Genomic DNA, 16,848 nt, shown 5'->3' with positions numbered 1-16,848 from the left:
TTTCTAATTCTGTTCCCTCCTGGCTATAGAGCAGGCAGTGACTCTCTGATAACGCTGATGGGAAATGGGACAGATGTGACTCAGTTCATCCTGCTGGGACTCACCAATGACCCAGGACTGCAGGTTCCCCTCTTCATAACCTTCCTCCTCGTCTACGTCATCACCCTGTATGGGAACCTGGTAATGATCCTGTTGATTCTCTTGGACTCTCGGCTCCACACTCCGATGTACTTTTTCCTGGGGAACCTGTCTCTGGTGGATTTGTGTTACTCTTCTGCTGTCACCCCCAAAGTCATGGCTGGGCTCCTTATAGGAGACAAGGTCATTTCCTACAATGCCTGTGCTGCTCAGATGTTCTTCTTTGGAGCCTTTGCTACTGTGGAAAATTACCTGTTGGCCACAATGGCCTATGACCGCTATGCAGCAGTGTGTAAGCCCCTACACTATGCCACCACCATGACACCAAGTGTGTGTGCGTGTCTGGTCATTGACTGCTATGTCTGTGGTTTCTTGAGTTCCTCCTTTTACACTGGGGACACATTCATTCTCTCCTTTTGTAAGTCCAATGAGATTCACCATTTTTTTTGTGATGTTCCAGCAGTCATGGTTCTCTCCTGCTCTGATAGACATGTTAATGAGGTTATTCTTATTTATGTGGCCAGCTTTAATATATTTTTTGCTCTCCTAATTATCTTGCTATCCTACACATTGATTTTTGCCACCATCTTAAAGATGCACTCAGGTGCAGGATATCGGAAGGCCATATCCACCTGTGCCTCCCACTTCATTGCAGTCTTGATTTTCTATGGAACTATTATCTTCATGTATTTACAGCCCAGCTCCAGTCACTCCTTGGACACTGATAAAATTATATCAGTGTTCTACACCATGATTATTCCCATGCTAAACCCTGCAGTCTACAGCCTGAGGAATAAGGAGGTCAAGAGTGCATTCGTAAAGGTTAAGAATGTATTAAATTTCTGGAGGCAGAATAATCTTTAGGATTTGATTTTTTATTTTGTGGTATGATGGACAATACCTAAATTCATTCTTCTTAGTTCCTTTCTATGTACTGAATTATATTTAAAGCCACAATAATATAAAGTTCTTGAAGTGATATTCTTATTGCTGGAAAGTCTGTTTTCTGGAAAAAATAAACATTATATTTATAAATAAATAACTGAATGATAATGGTTAAGAAACATTTTGGGTCTGCTTATCAAAACCCTCACAAGGGAATGTAATCACTCATCTTATACGTTTTTCCACCACATTTCAATGCAAATTTATATCTGCATATCTGCATGTCAGTGGTACAACAAAGCCCACAAATGAAAGTAATGCACAAGGGTGTCCCATGATGTCATACAACCATGGATATTATAAATTTATCATAATTAGATGTAACGTAGTACGGTGGGGTCATATGTTGGTTTTGGAATCTCATCATTATCTTTCTAAAATAATTAGAATACTATTGTAGTACATGTGTATCCATGTTTATTATAACATAATTTATAGTAGAAAAATTATAATGCCAATCAAGGTGTCTATTGACAGATGAATAAAGAAAACATAGTATATACACATAATGAAATTTTACTCAGCAGTAAAAAAAGAGAGCAAAATTATGTCATTTGAAAGAAAATAAATAGAACTGTAGAATAATATGCTGAATGAGATTAGCCAGTCCCAGAAAGTTAAGGGTCTATGTTTTTAAGGTATAAACTAAAGAGAAATCGCAAACAAAAGAAACTTTAGATAAAAGATGAAAAAGACCAAAAGAGTATAAGAAAATTTAGAGTGAGAAATGGAGAGGGAATATAAAGAGGCTTGTTGAAGTAAACTGTTCAAATAATGCCATGTCCATAAATGAAAGTATCAGTATCAATCTCACTAGCATGTACAGGGAGGGACAAGTGGGGAGCAGGGTAGGATTTGGAGGGAAACACACGAAGTGCTATGTGATTGTATGTTTGTATCACTTTCAACTTTACTAGGATGTGCAATTACAATGCACCAATAAAAGTATGTGTATAGTTATAATGTGGCTATCTCATGATTAATTTCATATGTTAATTTTAGTAGAATAAGAGATATCCAAATAACCAGTAATATATTTTTCTGAACATTTCTATGATGGTTTCTCTAAAGAGTCTAATATTTGTAGCCATCAACACTGTAAAAAAGGATCTGTGCCCTCATAAATGTGGGTGGCCATCACCCATCCATCAAAGCCTTATATATGGAACAAAAAATGGAGAAAGGGAGAATTCGTTTTTTCTCTCTGCCCCATACATTCTCCTGTTCTAACTTGAACATCCATCTTTTCTCATCTTGGACATCAGAGCTATTTATCTTGTCCCTTTCGTGATTAATACTTTGTGTCTCATCTTGCCTTCCCTTTCTTAGTCCTTTGAACTAAGAGCATATCACACCACCTTTTTTTGTTCTCCAACTTGCAGAAATCATATCAAAGAATTTCCCTATCTCCACACCGTATGAGCTGATACCCATGATAAGTTACGTCTCTCTCTCTATCTTATTGTTTCTGTTTTACTGAAGAATCTGAACTGATACACTAGTGCTTTCTATTTAGAGTTCCATTTTGATTTGAACATTAGAATATAAACTAATGTTTCTTTCACTATTAATCTATTGTAAGAAAAAATGATATTTTATTACATAAAAGAATATGCTTTCACTTTATATGTTTTAGTAAGGTACACATAAATCTGGCCTCTCATATGAATTCATATTTTCTTTGACTGTCATTTTATATAACCAACACATTCATATTTTAATTTTCAAAAGAATAGAATGAAATGAAATGCTGAAAATAAAAGTATTTCCCATGTACTCATATATCCTTACAAATATTCAGACCATTTAAAACTTAAAAAGAGAAACAATAATTTTGTACAGTTTTGTTTCTACAAATGCTTTGAAATGATTAATTCTGGACACTCCCTTTTACTTTAGTGAATTTACATTCTCTCTAGTCTCTTCCTTGTCTTTTATTCTTCTTTCTCTTCACTGATCTTCTTGCTATATATTTTTATTTTTTATTTTTTTTACAAGTGTAGCCCACTCTTGCTTCTGGCCCACTACACTAACTGTTCCCTGTGAGAATGTCCTCATGTCATCCATGACAAGAAATCCTTCCCTGACCACTGTTATAAACCTTTCCTTTCCGATCACCACTTAAACTGTTCCCTTCTATGTCAGTATTTAGTGTTTTTATTAACCCTCACCTAGCAAATATTTGCTTGCTTGTTTATCTTCCCCAACTGCAAAATAAACTCCATGAGTAGAGTCATTATTTTGTTGATAATCAGTACCTGAATAGATGTTTAACAGATATTTATTGATATCTCAATTAAATGAATAAATAAAATATTTGAATGTTGAATTTCATTATTCCAATATGTAAAATCTCTGAATCCTTGGTTATAGTAGTGAATTCTACATAATAAAACCCTTCCAAATCAACATTGGTGAGCTTCCCCCTTGGATTCCACTCTACTCCTTTCCCTTCTCTGCACATGATGTTTAACAGATATTTATTGATATCTCAATTAAATGAATAAATAAAATAATTGAATGTTGAATTTCATTATTCCAATATGTAAAACATCTGAATACTTGGTTTTAGTAGTGAATCCTACATGTTAAAAACCTTCCAAATCGCTGGGCGTGGTGGCACACGCTTGTAATCCCTGCACTTGGGAGGCGGAGACAGGAGGATCGCGCAGGTTCGAAGCCAGCCACACTGGCTTAAGAGACCCTGTTGCCAAATAAAAAATTTAAAATAGGTCTGGGAGTATAGCCCGGAGGTAGAAGGGCTTCCAGGAACCCCAGTACCACCAAAACAAAAAACAAAACAAAAAAAACTTCCAAATCAACATTCAGTTCATTTCAGGACACATGACTAATTTTCTGCTTTGCTGAAACATTACTCTCTGCATTGCCACTCTCATATGCTTCACTTTTCAGACAAAATGATGATTTCATCACGAGGTAGAGCATTTCAAACTATAATTTTTAATAGGCAGTAATGTCTCATGAAGTAGCAAGTGACACTAATTAAGTAAGTGCACTTAAACTAGCAACACTAATCAAATTAGCACAATTTAATAATTCATAAAACCACATTAAGTACAAAATTATCTAAAAATCATATCTGGATAAATTTGAGCAATTACTGCAAACACAAATATAAAATTAACTGAAATCATTCTAAGTTTCCCTGTAAAATATAAAAATGACAATATTTGCCAGTAGACAGCGTACGTTGCATTCAGCAGAATCAGCATACTAACAAAAAGCCCAAGCTTTATGTTTTTAAGTTTGACCTTCAGGAGCTTAGAAGTAGTGTCTTTGAGCCGGGCATGGTGGCGCCTGCTTGTAATCCCACTCTTGGGAGCCTGAGAGGGGAGGATCGCAGTTTGTGGACAGCTTTTACTACTTACAGAAGCCTTCTACAATTTAGTGAGAACCTGTTTTAAAATAAGGAATAAAAAAATAGGGCTGGGGTTGTAGCTTGGAGGTAGAATGCCTCTGGGTTCAATCCCAGTGCCATACACACACACAAAAGATAGTGTCTCTGGCACCTGTGTTCTTGCAGTTGGCAATAAAATGTTAAGATCTGATAATGCCCATTGTTTCAAAGTTTCTAATTCATGACCCAAAGTCCTCACATTTGGACTTCAATCCACCCTGACTTCAATCCACAATACTGCAAAAAGTACATTTTTCACATTTGTGATAATTAATATAGGTTCATAATTAATATTTTATGCATTTTAAAACCACATGGGGAAATAGAGGTTACAAGCAAAAATACAATAATACTTGCTTTTTTGTTTATGTAGTTATATTTATTATTTTTCTTCATTTTATATAAAAGAAAACTTTTGAAGTCTACAGGAAGTTATAACTTCAATACAATAATACTTGGGGACTTTAACACCCTACATTCAGCAATAGCTATATCATCTAGACAAAAAATAAAAAATAGAGTTAAATGCACCTTAACCAAATATATCAGACATCTGAAGAACATTCCATCCAAAAATTGTATTCAAGAACTGTAGAATAAAAGGTGATAACTTTTTTATCATAATTTGGAACATTCTACAAAATAGGTCATAAGATAGGACACAAACTAAGTCTTGACAATTAATTAACTGAAATTCTATTAAATGTATTTTGATCACAGTACAATAAAATACAAATAAATAACAAGAAAAATTATGGAAAGGATACAGATACATAGAAATTAAACAATTTACTTTGAATAAACAATGGATCAACAAACAAATGAAAAAATTTTTTAAAATTTTAAATAAATAAAAATGAAGAAATACCAAACCAAATAGATATATCAAAACAATATTAAGAGCAAAGTTCATAGCAATCAATGCTTATACCAAAGAAGCTACATGATCTCAAAACTGTCACTGCAACCAAAGAAAATTAAAAAAATAAGAACAAACCAAATAAAAAATTGTAGAAGGAAAGAAATAATAAATATTAGAGAAGAATTAGGTGAAATAGAGTCTAAAAACAACATAGAAAAGATCAATAAAATACAAAGCTGCTTCTTTGAAAATATGAACAAAATAGACAAATCATTACTTATAGTAACTAACACAAAGAGGATTCAAATAAATTAAATAAGAAATGAAAAAGAATACATTACAGGTGATACCTTAGAAATACCTGATAGAGATTATTATGAGTGACTATAGCCCAATAAATTTGATGACCTAAAAAAGTACATAATCTTAGATATATACACCAACCGAGATATTCACATCTATGTTTCTATCAGTCTGAACATCATTGTGATGTACAATAAAAATGCAGGAATAAAAATATATTAAAAACTAAAAAACCTGAGTATATCAGTAAAAATTAACAATGTTAAGTCAGTGATAAAAGCTTCCCAACATAGAAAATCTTGAGACCTAGATGGCTTTCTTACTGAATTCTAGCATACATTTGAAGAACAAATACCAATTATTCTTAAAAGAAAGAAAGAAAGAATAGGAAGGAAAAAAGAAAGAAAGAAAGAATAGGAAGGAAATCTACCAAAGGTGTTATGTCAGGTTGCAGTTATTACATTACCTAAACCAATTAAGGAGATATACCAAAAGAAACCACAGGTCAGTCAGTACCCTTAATGAACATATTTACAAAATTCTTCAACAAAATCCTAGCAAACTAAATTCGATATCATATATAAAACACTGTTTTCAGAGGAGAAAATGGTGACTGTGAGATATAGCACATCTCAGTAATTGTATCAAATGAAAATCAACTACCAAGAAGGCAGTTCCTTGAAAAGAAAAACAAAGCAGCAAAGATATATACAAACAAAAACACACAAAGGGGAACCACAACAGAATAAACTCCAGTAGTCAGAACAAGAGACAACATAGGGCTCGAGCGTGCGAATAACCTGTGTGGAGGTTGGTGCCATCTTGGGCTTCCAGCCTGAACCGTGTCTGCTGGATCTGTAGCCACAAGAAATCCTGGCAAGAAAACCAAGGATTTGAGGTGAAGTAAGCAGCAGCAGAGCTCCAAAATCTTAAGCGACCAGCACCATGCTTCAGGGATGAAGAAAAAATATTAAAAAATCCAAAAGCCTGTCAACCTACCAGAATCCTGCACCTGCAGCAGTGCACTATTCCCTCCAAAGGTCCGGACCCCCAGGACAGAAAGTGATCTGGAACAGCACCTATCAACACCAAATCACAAAGAAAGAAAAAGAAGATACCAAGACAACAGAAACACAAACTCGAGAATTCTGAAAAAATGAGAATCAGGAACAGTGAAGATAAGGAAAATCATGAATACTGACCTAAAAGAAATGGAAGAAGGAGAATTCTAAATCCTAATATGATGAAAGGCCTCAAGGTAAGTGTACAGGAAATAGAAGTGAAAATTGAGATGTTAAGAAAGAATTAGAAAGAGGCCTGGAATGAAATTAAAGAGTCAATAAATGAAATGAAGATAGCAATAGAAAGATTTTCTGCAAGATTAGATGAAATGGAAAGAAGAATACCATGGTTAGAAGACAGTTCATTCAAAACCAAACAGATTTGTTTTTGTGTTTCTGGGGACCAAACCCAGGGGTATTCAACCTTCGAGGTACACCCCCTGCCCTATTTTTTATTCTTTATTTTGAAACAGGGTCTCACTAAGTTGCAGAGGGCCTCACTGAGTAGCTAAGGCTGTCCACAAACCACACTCCTCCAGTTTCAGCCTCCTGAGTTAGGATTACAAGCCTGCACTGAAACGGATAGATTTTTAAGCACATATAATCTACCTAAATTGAACCAAGAGCACATAGCAAGCCTAAACCAACCAAGAACAAGCAAAGAAATAAAAACAGCAATAAAAGTTCTGCCATCAAAGAAAATCCCAGGCCCAGACAGGCTTCCAGCTTAATTCTACAAAACTTTCAGAGAAGAACTAATTCCAATACTCCACACTTGTTCTGGGAAATGGAAAGAAATGGAATTTTTCCAAACTCCTTCTATGAGGCCAGTTTAACATTAATACCAAAACCTTAAAGATACCTTGAGAAAAGAAAATTATAGACCAAAATCTTTGATGAACACAGATGCAAAATTCTAAACAAATACTAGCTATACACATTCAAAACCACATCAAGAGCATTGTACAATATGACCAAGTTGGTTTCTTCCCAGGAAAACAAGGCTGGTTCAACATATGCAAATCAGTACATGTTATTCACCACACAAATAGAACTGAGAACAAAAATCACATGATTATATCAATAGATGCTGAAAATGCAGTTGACAAAATCCAACACTCATTCATGTTAAAAACACTTCAGAAAATCGGAATAGAAAGAATGTGTCTCAACATCATTATGGCAAAATACAATGAACCCAAAGCCAACATCACACTGAATGGGGAAAAACTGCAAGAATTTTCTCTAAAATCAGGAACAAGACAAGAATGCCCACTATCACCATTCCTTTTCAATATAGTCCTCAAGACTTTTGCCAGAACAACAAGACAAGAGAAGGATATTAAAGGAATTAAAATAGAAAAAAATTAAAATTAGCCTTGTGTGCTGAGCATTTCACAAAAGTGAAAAAATGATTTTGAAGGTTTTTGTGATAAGTGTTTGAAGAGACAGACATATTTCATCTGATTTAACAGTACACAAAATATATAGAATCATTCAGGGAATCCAGTTGATAGAATAATTTTTAAGTTTTTTATCAGTTGAAAAATAGATTTTAGCCAGGTGTGGTGGCGCACGCTTGTAATCCCAGCATTTGGGAGGCTGAGACCAGATGATCGTGGTTCGCAGACAGCCTCAGCTACTTAGTGAGGCCCTCTACAACTTAGTGAGACCCTGTTTCAAAATAAAAAAATATAAAAAAATATAGGGCAGGGGGTGTAGCTCAGAGGTCAAATGCCCCTGGGTTCCATCCCCGGACCCACAAAAAAAAGAACAAAAAAGAAAAATAGATTAAAAAATATTCTAATCAGCTTGATCCCTACAGACAGGTTAATTGCTTCTTTCCTAGGGAAGCAAGATGAGGACATTTAGATAGTCTCCCGAGGGAATTCTCCAGAGATCTCCAAATTTCTATAATTCTCTCCAGATCTTCACATATTAGCCATGGAAATCTCAATATGACTCAACATCATATCATTGTAGAAGGAACTCAGTGCATGCCAGGACCCATTGACATCATTTATTCATCTGAGTGATGTTCATTTTCAGTACATACAGGCCTTCCTTAGACCTGAGAATTAATTTACTATGATCCTTCAAATGTGGTCAAGAAAAACAAATTTAAAATTACAGTGATTGAATTTAAAATGGAATGCCTTTACCAGGTTTTATATGTTCCTCTTATTTTTCTTTATAGACAGAATCCATGAATTTCAAGAGAGAAGTAATTTTATCATGTTTTTTATATGTAAGAGAGGTAAGTCTCAGGGACACATGTTTTTCTCTTTTCTTTCCTTCCTTAGAGTAATTAAAACATTATACCACTGCCTATGAGAAAATTCCTCTAATAGTACTTATGCAATATTACATATATAACTTTATTATTTTAAAATTACTATTCTGGATTGATTCATCCAACAAAATGTAAAAGCGTTATATCCTATAAAGATTTAAGTAAAAAGTATATTCATGCAAAAGCAGTGGGATACCAAACCTCCTATGAGTTATTTGAAAATGTAGAAGGGCTAAATGAGTGATGTGTGCATGAATATTTCTATCATTTTGTAATCCATTAAGATTGATTACTACAGGGAACCACTGGAAAAAAGGAGAACAAAAAGTTGTTTTAAAAACATTTCTAAAATGGTGAGGTGAGTCTGGTATAAATGTCAAAATATCTATCATCGTGGCTTTAGTTATTCATATAACAAATCATGCGTCTTTTCCCAAAAAGTATGAGGAGGAAAATAGATGGTGTTCTGATAGATTAGTGAAATTATCTTGGTCACTATATATTTGCAGCTCATGAGAGTAAAATTTATCCACAAACAATAGTGAGATTATGCTTCTTTAAATCATAATCAGGTCCTAAATGAATCAATATACTCTGAACTGCATTTAACACCTTCATGTTTGTCTCATGATTATTCTTGGGGGGTAGCTTTAGTTCATGAATCTTGAGTCTTTTATATACTACCTGTATAATTCTATGGCATCATATAACCCTCAAACCCTCAGTTTCTTTACTGATAGAGGAATACTACTACCTATCTCGACTGTGCACACATGCAACTCTTATAGGTAACTTCTGTATCATCTGTTGTAGAACATGTTATATGCTAACAGTAATCATACATGTTAAGTTTAGCAACTAAAATATCTTCTTGGAGCAGTTCGGAAGCTGAAGTTGCCAAATACTTAGGAAATATAGGATAGATAATAGTAGTCAGTTTTAGATGAATATCCTTTAAAAGGCTCCCATCCAAATAGAGAAAGAGAAAATACCATAATGATGCAAGAACAGATTTGAATAAAATAGTATACAGTGTACAACTTGCCATGCAAACAGATCTGTGAGCTAAAGCTAGACCAAAATAGGAAATTTAAACCTTTGGTTTCTGATTTAGTTATGGGATGACAGTATTGAGCAAAAGGATCAGTTGTTAGAACAATGGACTCTTACCCAAACTTAAACGTAGATTTCAAGGGAGAAATTTTTAGCAACAGTGGTCCACATGGGATTTCTGAAGCTGTAACCACTTGCTTGGAGTAAGGACAGACTGAGAAGCACTGGAGAGCACAGGAAGTCTCACTGGCCCTATTGTAGGAGGAGAAGCAGACTGGAGAGGGAGACTTCAAAACTACAGAACATATCTGCAATTGAAGGCACTGATCAAACCTACACATAGTTCTTCACCACATCATCGTAATAAAGTGATACCCAACACGTATCAGGCAAGGCTTGATATTCAGTATTTTATAGTCTTTTATGTATTATTATATTTAATTCTCACAATGATACCACCAAGTGGAGTTTATTACTGTCTCCGTTTTGCAGCTGGAAATGTGGTATTCAGGGGACTTAATTTAGGACCCATGACTCCTCTACAGTAAATGGTATATCTAATATGCATCTATTCCAATATCTAAGATCTGTGTTTCTACACTTAGTGATATGCCTTTTCTCAGAATCAATCTACAAGTGGAACATGTTCTCACTACTGCAATTCTCCCACATCTTCTGTGCATAGGAATGTGCAACAGTGGCCCTAAGCAAACCTCCTCTTCCACCTCATTAAAATGCAGTGCATTTAGCCATATCATTGTCAACCTATGTAGGTGTGTGGGTAACAACAGGAAAAGTTGGCAGTTCAACCTTAGAGCTTGATAATCCATTAAGGATGCTTCTGTCATTGAAAGAGGAACCATTGCAACTCTTCTGAATTTTTATTTATTTTTTGGTTTGTCTCCAATGAGAGAAAATATCCAGTTACTGGATAAGGGATACATGGATAGCTGGAAAAATATTTCCTTGTGTGGGTCCATGAACATGCTTCCAAGACAGTCTAATATTTTAGACAGTGAGCTTTGTAAAGAAGACCGTTCTTCAGTATGGGTGGCTATCATCCATTAGACTATGGGACCATCCAAACAGAATAAAACATCTCTCTTTGTTTCTTCTTTAGCTGGGACATTCATGTTTTCTCACTGTTGTGCATCAGAGCTACTGATGCAGGTATGATTTTTGCCCTTTGGTCTTCAAAACTTACTACAATCACAACAGTGTTATTCACTGTGAAATCACAAACACCAAGATTGAGCAAAAGGAGACAATAAGAATTATAAATTCAGCTAAATTCATATTTATTTAAATTCATTTAATTTATTTTTTGTGGTACTGGGAGGGGGGTGGTGGAACCCAGAGGCTTTTTACCTCCGGGCTACATCCTTAGCCCTATTTTATAATTTATTTTGGAAACAAAGTCTCACTAAGTTGCCGAGAGCCTCACTAAGTAGCTGAGGCTGGCTTTGAACCTGTGTAATCCTCCTGTCTCAGCCTCCCAATCACTGGGATTACACGTGTGCACCACCATGCCTGTCTATTTAAATTCATTTTAGACCCTTAGATTTAGGAACCATTCAGCATGGGTTGACAGATGGTATGGAGGCACAGAAGATACTGACAGTTAACATTTCTGCAAATATAAATAATTTACTCTATTGTGCAAAAAATTGATATGAATATAATGAACTAAATTCATAATATTTTAGAGAGAAGACAGTAATTGTACATCTGTAATAACTCTAGCAGTTCTTGGAGGTGGGTGAGTAACATGAATGTGTTAGATTTGTCTGAGCTCAGAAAATTAAATTCACAGACAGATACATTCATTGAAAAAAAAAAAAAAATATATATATATATATATATATATATATAGTTTTGTCAAATTGTCAACAAAAATACATAAAGAGAAATTAATTAGCCAGGCTTGTAATCCCAGTACTTGAGAGGACGAGACAGGAGGATTACGGATTTGTGGACAGCCTGAACTATTTAGTGAGACCTTCTGCAACTTAGTGAGAACTTGTTTCAAAATAAGGAATACAAATTATGGCTGGGGATATAGCTTGGAGGTATAATTCCCCTGGGTTCCACCCCCAGTATTGCAAAAAAGCAATAAATTATCTACATGAGTTAACAAATGCATAATTTTTTAATTGTGTATATAATCTATTCAATTCCTCAGATTGACTGTATTTAATCCTATACATAGTTAATAAACTCAAATGAATTCTGAAGCCCATGTTTGTGTTTTTTTGTAAATTTTGAATAACAAATTATTGGTACAGTGAAAGAATACATATTGTACTCTGAAATTTTATTTCAATTCATTTATAATTCTGTTCCTTTTTTTCTCATTGCTACACAGCATGCTGTGAATATCAAATAACACTGATGGAGAACAGGACAGAAGTGACAGAGTTCATCCTGCTGGGACTGACCAATGACCCCCACCTGCGGGTCCCCCTCTTCATAACCTTCCTTCTCATCTACAGCATCACTCTGATCGGGAACCTAGGGATGATCCTGTTGATTCTCATGGACTCTCGGCTCCACACTCCCATGTACTTTTTCCTTGGTAACCTGTCTCTGGTGGATATTTGTTATTCTTCTGCTGTCACTCCCACAGTCATGGCTGAGCTCCTGATAGGAGACAAGGTCATTTCCTACAGCGCCTGTGCTGCTCAAATGTTCTCATTTGCAGCCTTTGCGAGTGTGGAAAACTACCTCTTGGCCTCAATGGCCTGTGATCGCTATGCAGCAGTGTGTAAGCCCCTACATTACACCACCACCATGACACCAAGTGTGTATACTTGGTTGATCACAGGTTCTTATACCATTGGCTTTCTGAACGCCTCCATCTACACTGGGAACACGTTCAGTCTCTCTTTTTGTGAGTCCAATGTGGTCCATCATTTTTTCTGTGATATTCCAGCAGTCATGGTTCTATCCTGCTCTGATAGACATGTTAATGAATTGGTTCTTATTTATGTCGTGAGTTTCAACATCTTTTTTGCTCTCCTAGTTATCTGGGTATCCTACATATTTATTTTTGCCACTATCCTGAAGATGAATTCAGGTGCGGGACATCGGAAGGCCATGTCCACCTGTGCCTCCCACTTCACCGCAGTCTCCATTTTCTATGGGACAGTCATCTTCATGTACTTACAGCCCAGCTCCAGTCACTCCATGGACACTGACAAAATCTCCTCTGTGTTCTACACTATGATCATCCCTATGCTCAACCCTGTGGTCTACAGTCTGCGGAACAAGGAGGTCAAGAGCGCATTCTTAAAGGTGAAGAATATTTTCAGTTGTTGGAGGAAAAAATTATCTTTGGGATTTTGATTTTATCTTTGTGGGATGCATTATTCCTGGATTCACTCCTATCAAATCCATGTACTGGCCGGGCATGGTGGTGCACACTTGTAATCAATCCCAGCATTTGGGAGGCTGAAACAGGAGGATCACGGTTCGAGGACAGTCTCAGCTACTATGTAGTGAGGCCCTTTGCAACTCAGTGAGACCCTGTTTCAAATTAATGAATTAAAATAAGGCTGGGGGTGTAGCTTGGAGGTAGAATGCTCCTGGGATCCATCCTCAGTACCGCAAAAAAAAAAAAATCCATGTACTGAGTAACATTTGATGCCACCTTGAAGTTACATTCTTAAAATGACAGCCAGATCTCTGCAAAATTCTATTATCAGGAAACAAAATATTATGCCTGTGATTAAATACCTGAATGATATGGCTAAGATATCATGTGGTCTCACTGTCATTGTTCTTATAAGCATATTGGTATATTAATTTATTTTCATGCAGTTTTCCTACAATGTGTCAATGCAAATATATGCATAATGAGTAGCCCATGAACAAAGGAAGTATATACAGCTGTCCCATGATGTCATACCTATGGATGTGGTAAATTTGTCAGAACTAAATGTCATGTGGATATTTGTAGGAGTTAATTTTATGTGTCAATTTGACTGGATAAGGGATACATGGATAGCTGGAAAAATATTTCCTTGTGTGGGTCCATGAACGTGCTTCCAAGACAGTCTAATATTTTAGACAGTGAGCTTTGTAAAGAAGACCGTTCTTCAGTATGGGTGGCTATCATCCATTAGACTATGGGACCATCCAAACAGAATAAAACATCTCTCTTTGTTTCTTCTTTAGCTGGGACATTCATGTTTTCTCACTGTTGTGCATCAGAGCTACTGATGCAGGTATGATTTTTGCCCTTTGGTCTTTAAAACTTACACTAGTCACCTCTTCTCTTCCCTTCCTCAAACCTTTGAACTCAAATTGAATTAACACCCTGGCTTTCTTTGTTCTCCAGCACAAATCAGCACAGATAGAAAATTTATAGTCTCTCTAAGCACAGAGAGTTAGGCCCATAATAAGTCTTCTTTTCTATGTCTACATATGTTCTTTGATTCTATTTTACTGGATAACCTCAACTAATCTACCCAAGGTTAATAATCATTAGTTTATATTTTGCTTGCATATGAATTTTTTCTGTTTTAGAAACTTTTTTACTATTATTATAATAATTTTATCTTAAGAAAAAATATAGTATTAGATAAAATAGGTGCTTTTTCTTTGCACATTTAGTGAGAGATGTATAAGTCTGGCATCACATATGAATTCACATTTCTTTTTGACTAAGTCATTTTATGCAATCAATATACTCATACTTTAATTTTTCTATAGGATAAAATAGAATAAAGGAAAATGCAGGAAAAATAAAAGTATTTCAAATATATTATTGCAAAGTTTCAATCTAGTTAAAAGTAGAATGGAAAACAAATAATATTACACATTTTTCTTTTTGCAAATCCTTTGATGTTAATATTAACTATTCCATTTTACTTTACTTTAGTTGAGTTCCATTCTCTCTTGTCATTTCTCAGCCTCTTCTTCACAGATCTTCTTGCTATTTCTTGACAACTCCAACCTGCTCCTGTCTCAGGTTCTTTGTACTTGCTGTTTCCTGCAGGGATGTCCTTATTTCATTCAGGTCTTTTCTGAAATCCTGCTTGTCTTGGAGTCATTTCTTGACCATCATAAATTGATAATTCTCCACTCATGATATAAATTGCCTTTTTCTCCTATATAATTCTTCATAGTTCTTATGAACCTTTATCTACTATGTATTTGCTGACTTGTATCTTATTTGTTGCCCCCAATTGAAATGTATAATTCATGACAGCAACTATTTTATTTGTTATTTTCATAATATGATCATGAGCTCCTGAATAGATATCCATTTCATAGTAGAGTCTCAATACATATTTGTTAAATAAATGAATAAAACATCTGAGCTTTGAGTTTAATTGTGCCAAGTGTATGTGCTCAGCTGTTCACAGTTTCTTATATCATGGGCTTTCTGAATGCTTTTTTCTACACTGGGAACCTTGCATACTCTGTAAAACACTGAATTTCTACTTCAAAAAGAAGGTAAGGCCAAAGTAGTTCTCATCAACCAAAACCATACAGGAGGTATCACAATACCTGATTTCAAACTGTAAGACAAAGCTACAGTAATAAAAACAGCGTGGTACTGACAACAACAACAACAACAACAACAACAACAACAAAACAGATACATAGACCAATGGAATAGAAAAAGATAGCCTCTTCAACAAATGGTATTAACAAAACTGGCTAACCATATGCAGAAAAATAGAAATAAACCCCACTTTCTCACCCTGATCAGCACGGGAGTTTTGACCTGTTCTGTTTCCAGCCTGGGCAGGTTCACCCCTCCTTAGGCAACCTAGTGGACCCCGCTCCCGGGAGGTCACCATATTGATGCCGAACTCAGTGCAGACACCTGATGGGCATAGTGCACTACAGCCCAGAACTCCTGGACTCAAGCGATCCTCCTGCCTCAGCTTTCCGAGTAGCTAGGACTACAGGCACACGCCACCGCACCCCTGAACAAGAATCAGTTCAAGATGGATCAAAGACTTGGAAATCAGACCAGAGACTTTGAGGTTCCTTGAAGAGGGCATAGCTCCAACACTGCAACACATAGGCACAGGTAAAAACATTTTCAACAAAACCCCAAAGGCACAAAAAACTAAAAGGTGGATCAATATGTGGGATTGCATTAAACTGAAGAGCTTCTGTACAGCAAAGGGAACTATCAAGAACCTCAATCAAGAGCCAACAGAATGGGAGAAGTTTTTGCCACCTACTCCTTCAATAGAGAACTAATACCTAGAATAAATGGAGAACTCAAGAAACTCAGCACTAAGAGAACAAATAACCCAATTAAAAAATGGGCAAGTGGGCCGGGCGTGGTGGCGCACGCTTGTAATCCCCGCGCTTGGGAGGCGGAGACAGGAGGATCGCGCAGGTTCGAAGCCAGCCGCGCTGGCATAAGAGACCCTGTTTCAAAAATATAAAATAGGTCTGGGAGTGTAGCCCGGAGGTAGAAGGGCTTCCCGGAACCCCAGTACCACCAAAAAAAAAAAAAAAAATGGGCAAGTGAACTAAATAGACACTTCATAAAAGAAGAAATTCAAATGGCCAATAAATGCATGAAAAATTGTTCAACATCATTGTCAATTAGAGAGATTCAAATAAAATCTACCCTGAGATTTCACTTAACTCTGATTAGAATGGCAATCATTCAAAACACAAACAACAACAAATGCTGGCAAGGATGTGGAGATGTGGAAACCCTAATACATTGTTAGTGTGATTGCAAATTAGTGCAACCACTTTGGAAAACAGTATGAAGGCCAGGAGTGTGGTGCAAAGTTGT

The 16,848-nt window shown here is 35.9% G+C and overlaps 1 protein-coding gene across 1 annotated transcript; it reads left to right on the top strand.

Moving 5' to 3' along the window:
* Positions 1-57: 57 nt before the first annotated feature.
* On the top strand, positions 58-13,418 carry LOC308260271 (uncharacterized protein; the record flags this gene model as incomplete). The annotated part of the gene is made up of 3 exons (XM_080691579.1): positions 58-960; positions 11,780-11,828; positions 12,439-13,418. The coding sequence occupies 3 exons, from the start codon at positions 58-60 to the stop codon at positions 13,416-13,418; spliced, it is 1,932 nt and encodes a 643-aa protein (XP_080547705.1).
* Between the last annotated feature and the right edge of the window lie 3,430 nt (positions 13,419-16,848).

The sequence above is a fragment of the Muscardinus avellanarius genome (assembly GCF_963383645.1).
Source record: "Muscardinus avellanarius genome assembly, chromosome: 1".
NCBI lineage: Eukaryota > Metazoa > Chordata > Mammalia > Rodentia > Gliridae > Muscardinus > Muscardinus avellanarius.
Note: the sequence above shows the minus strand (reverse complement) of the source record. Positions and strands in the feature narration are given on the sequence as shown.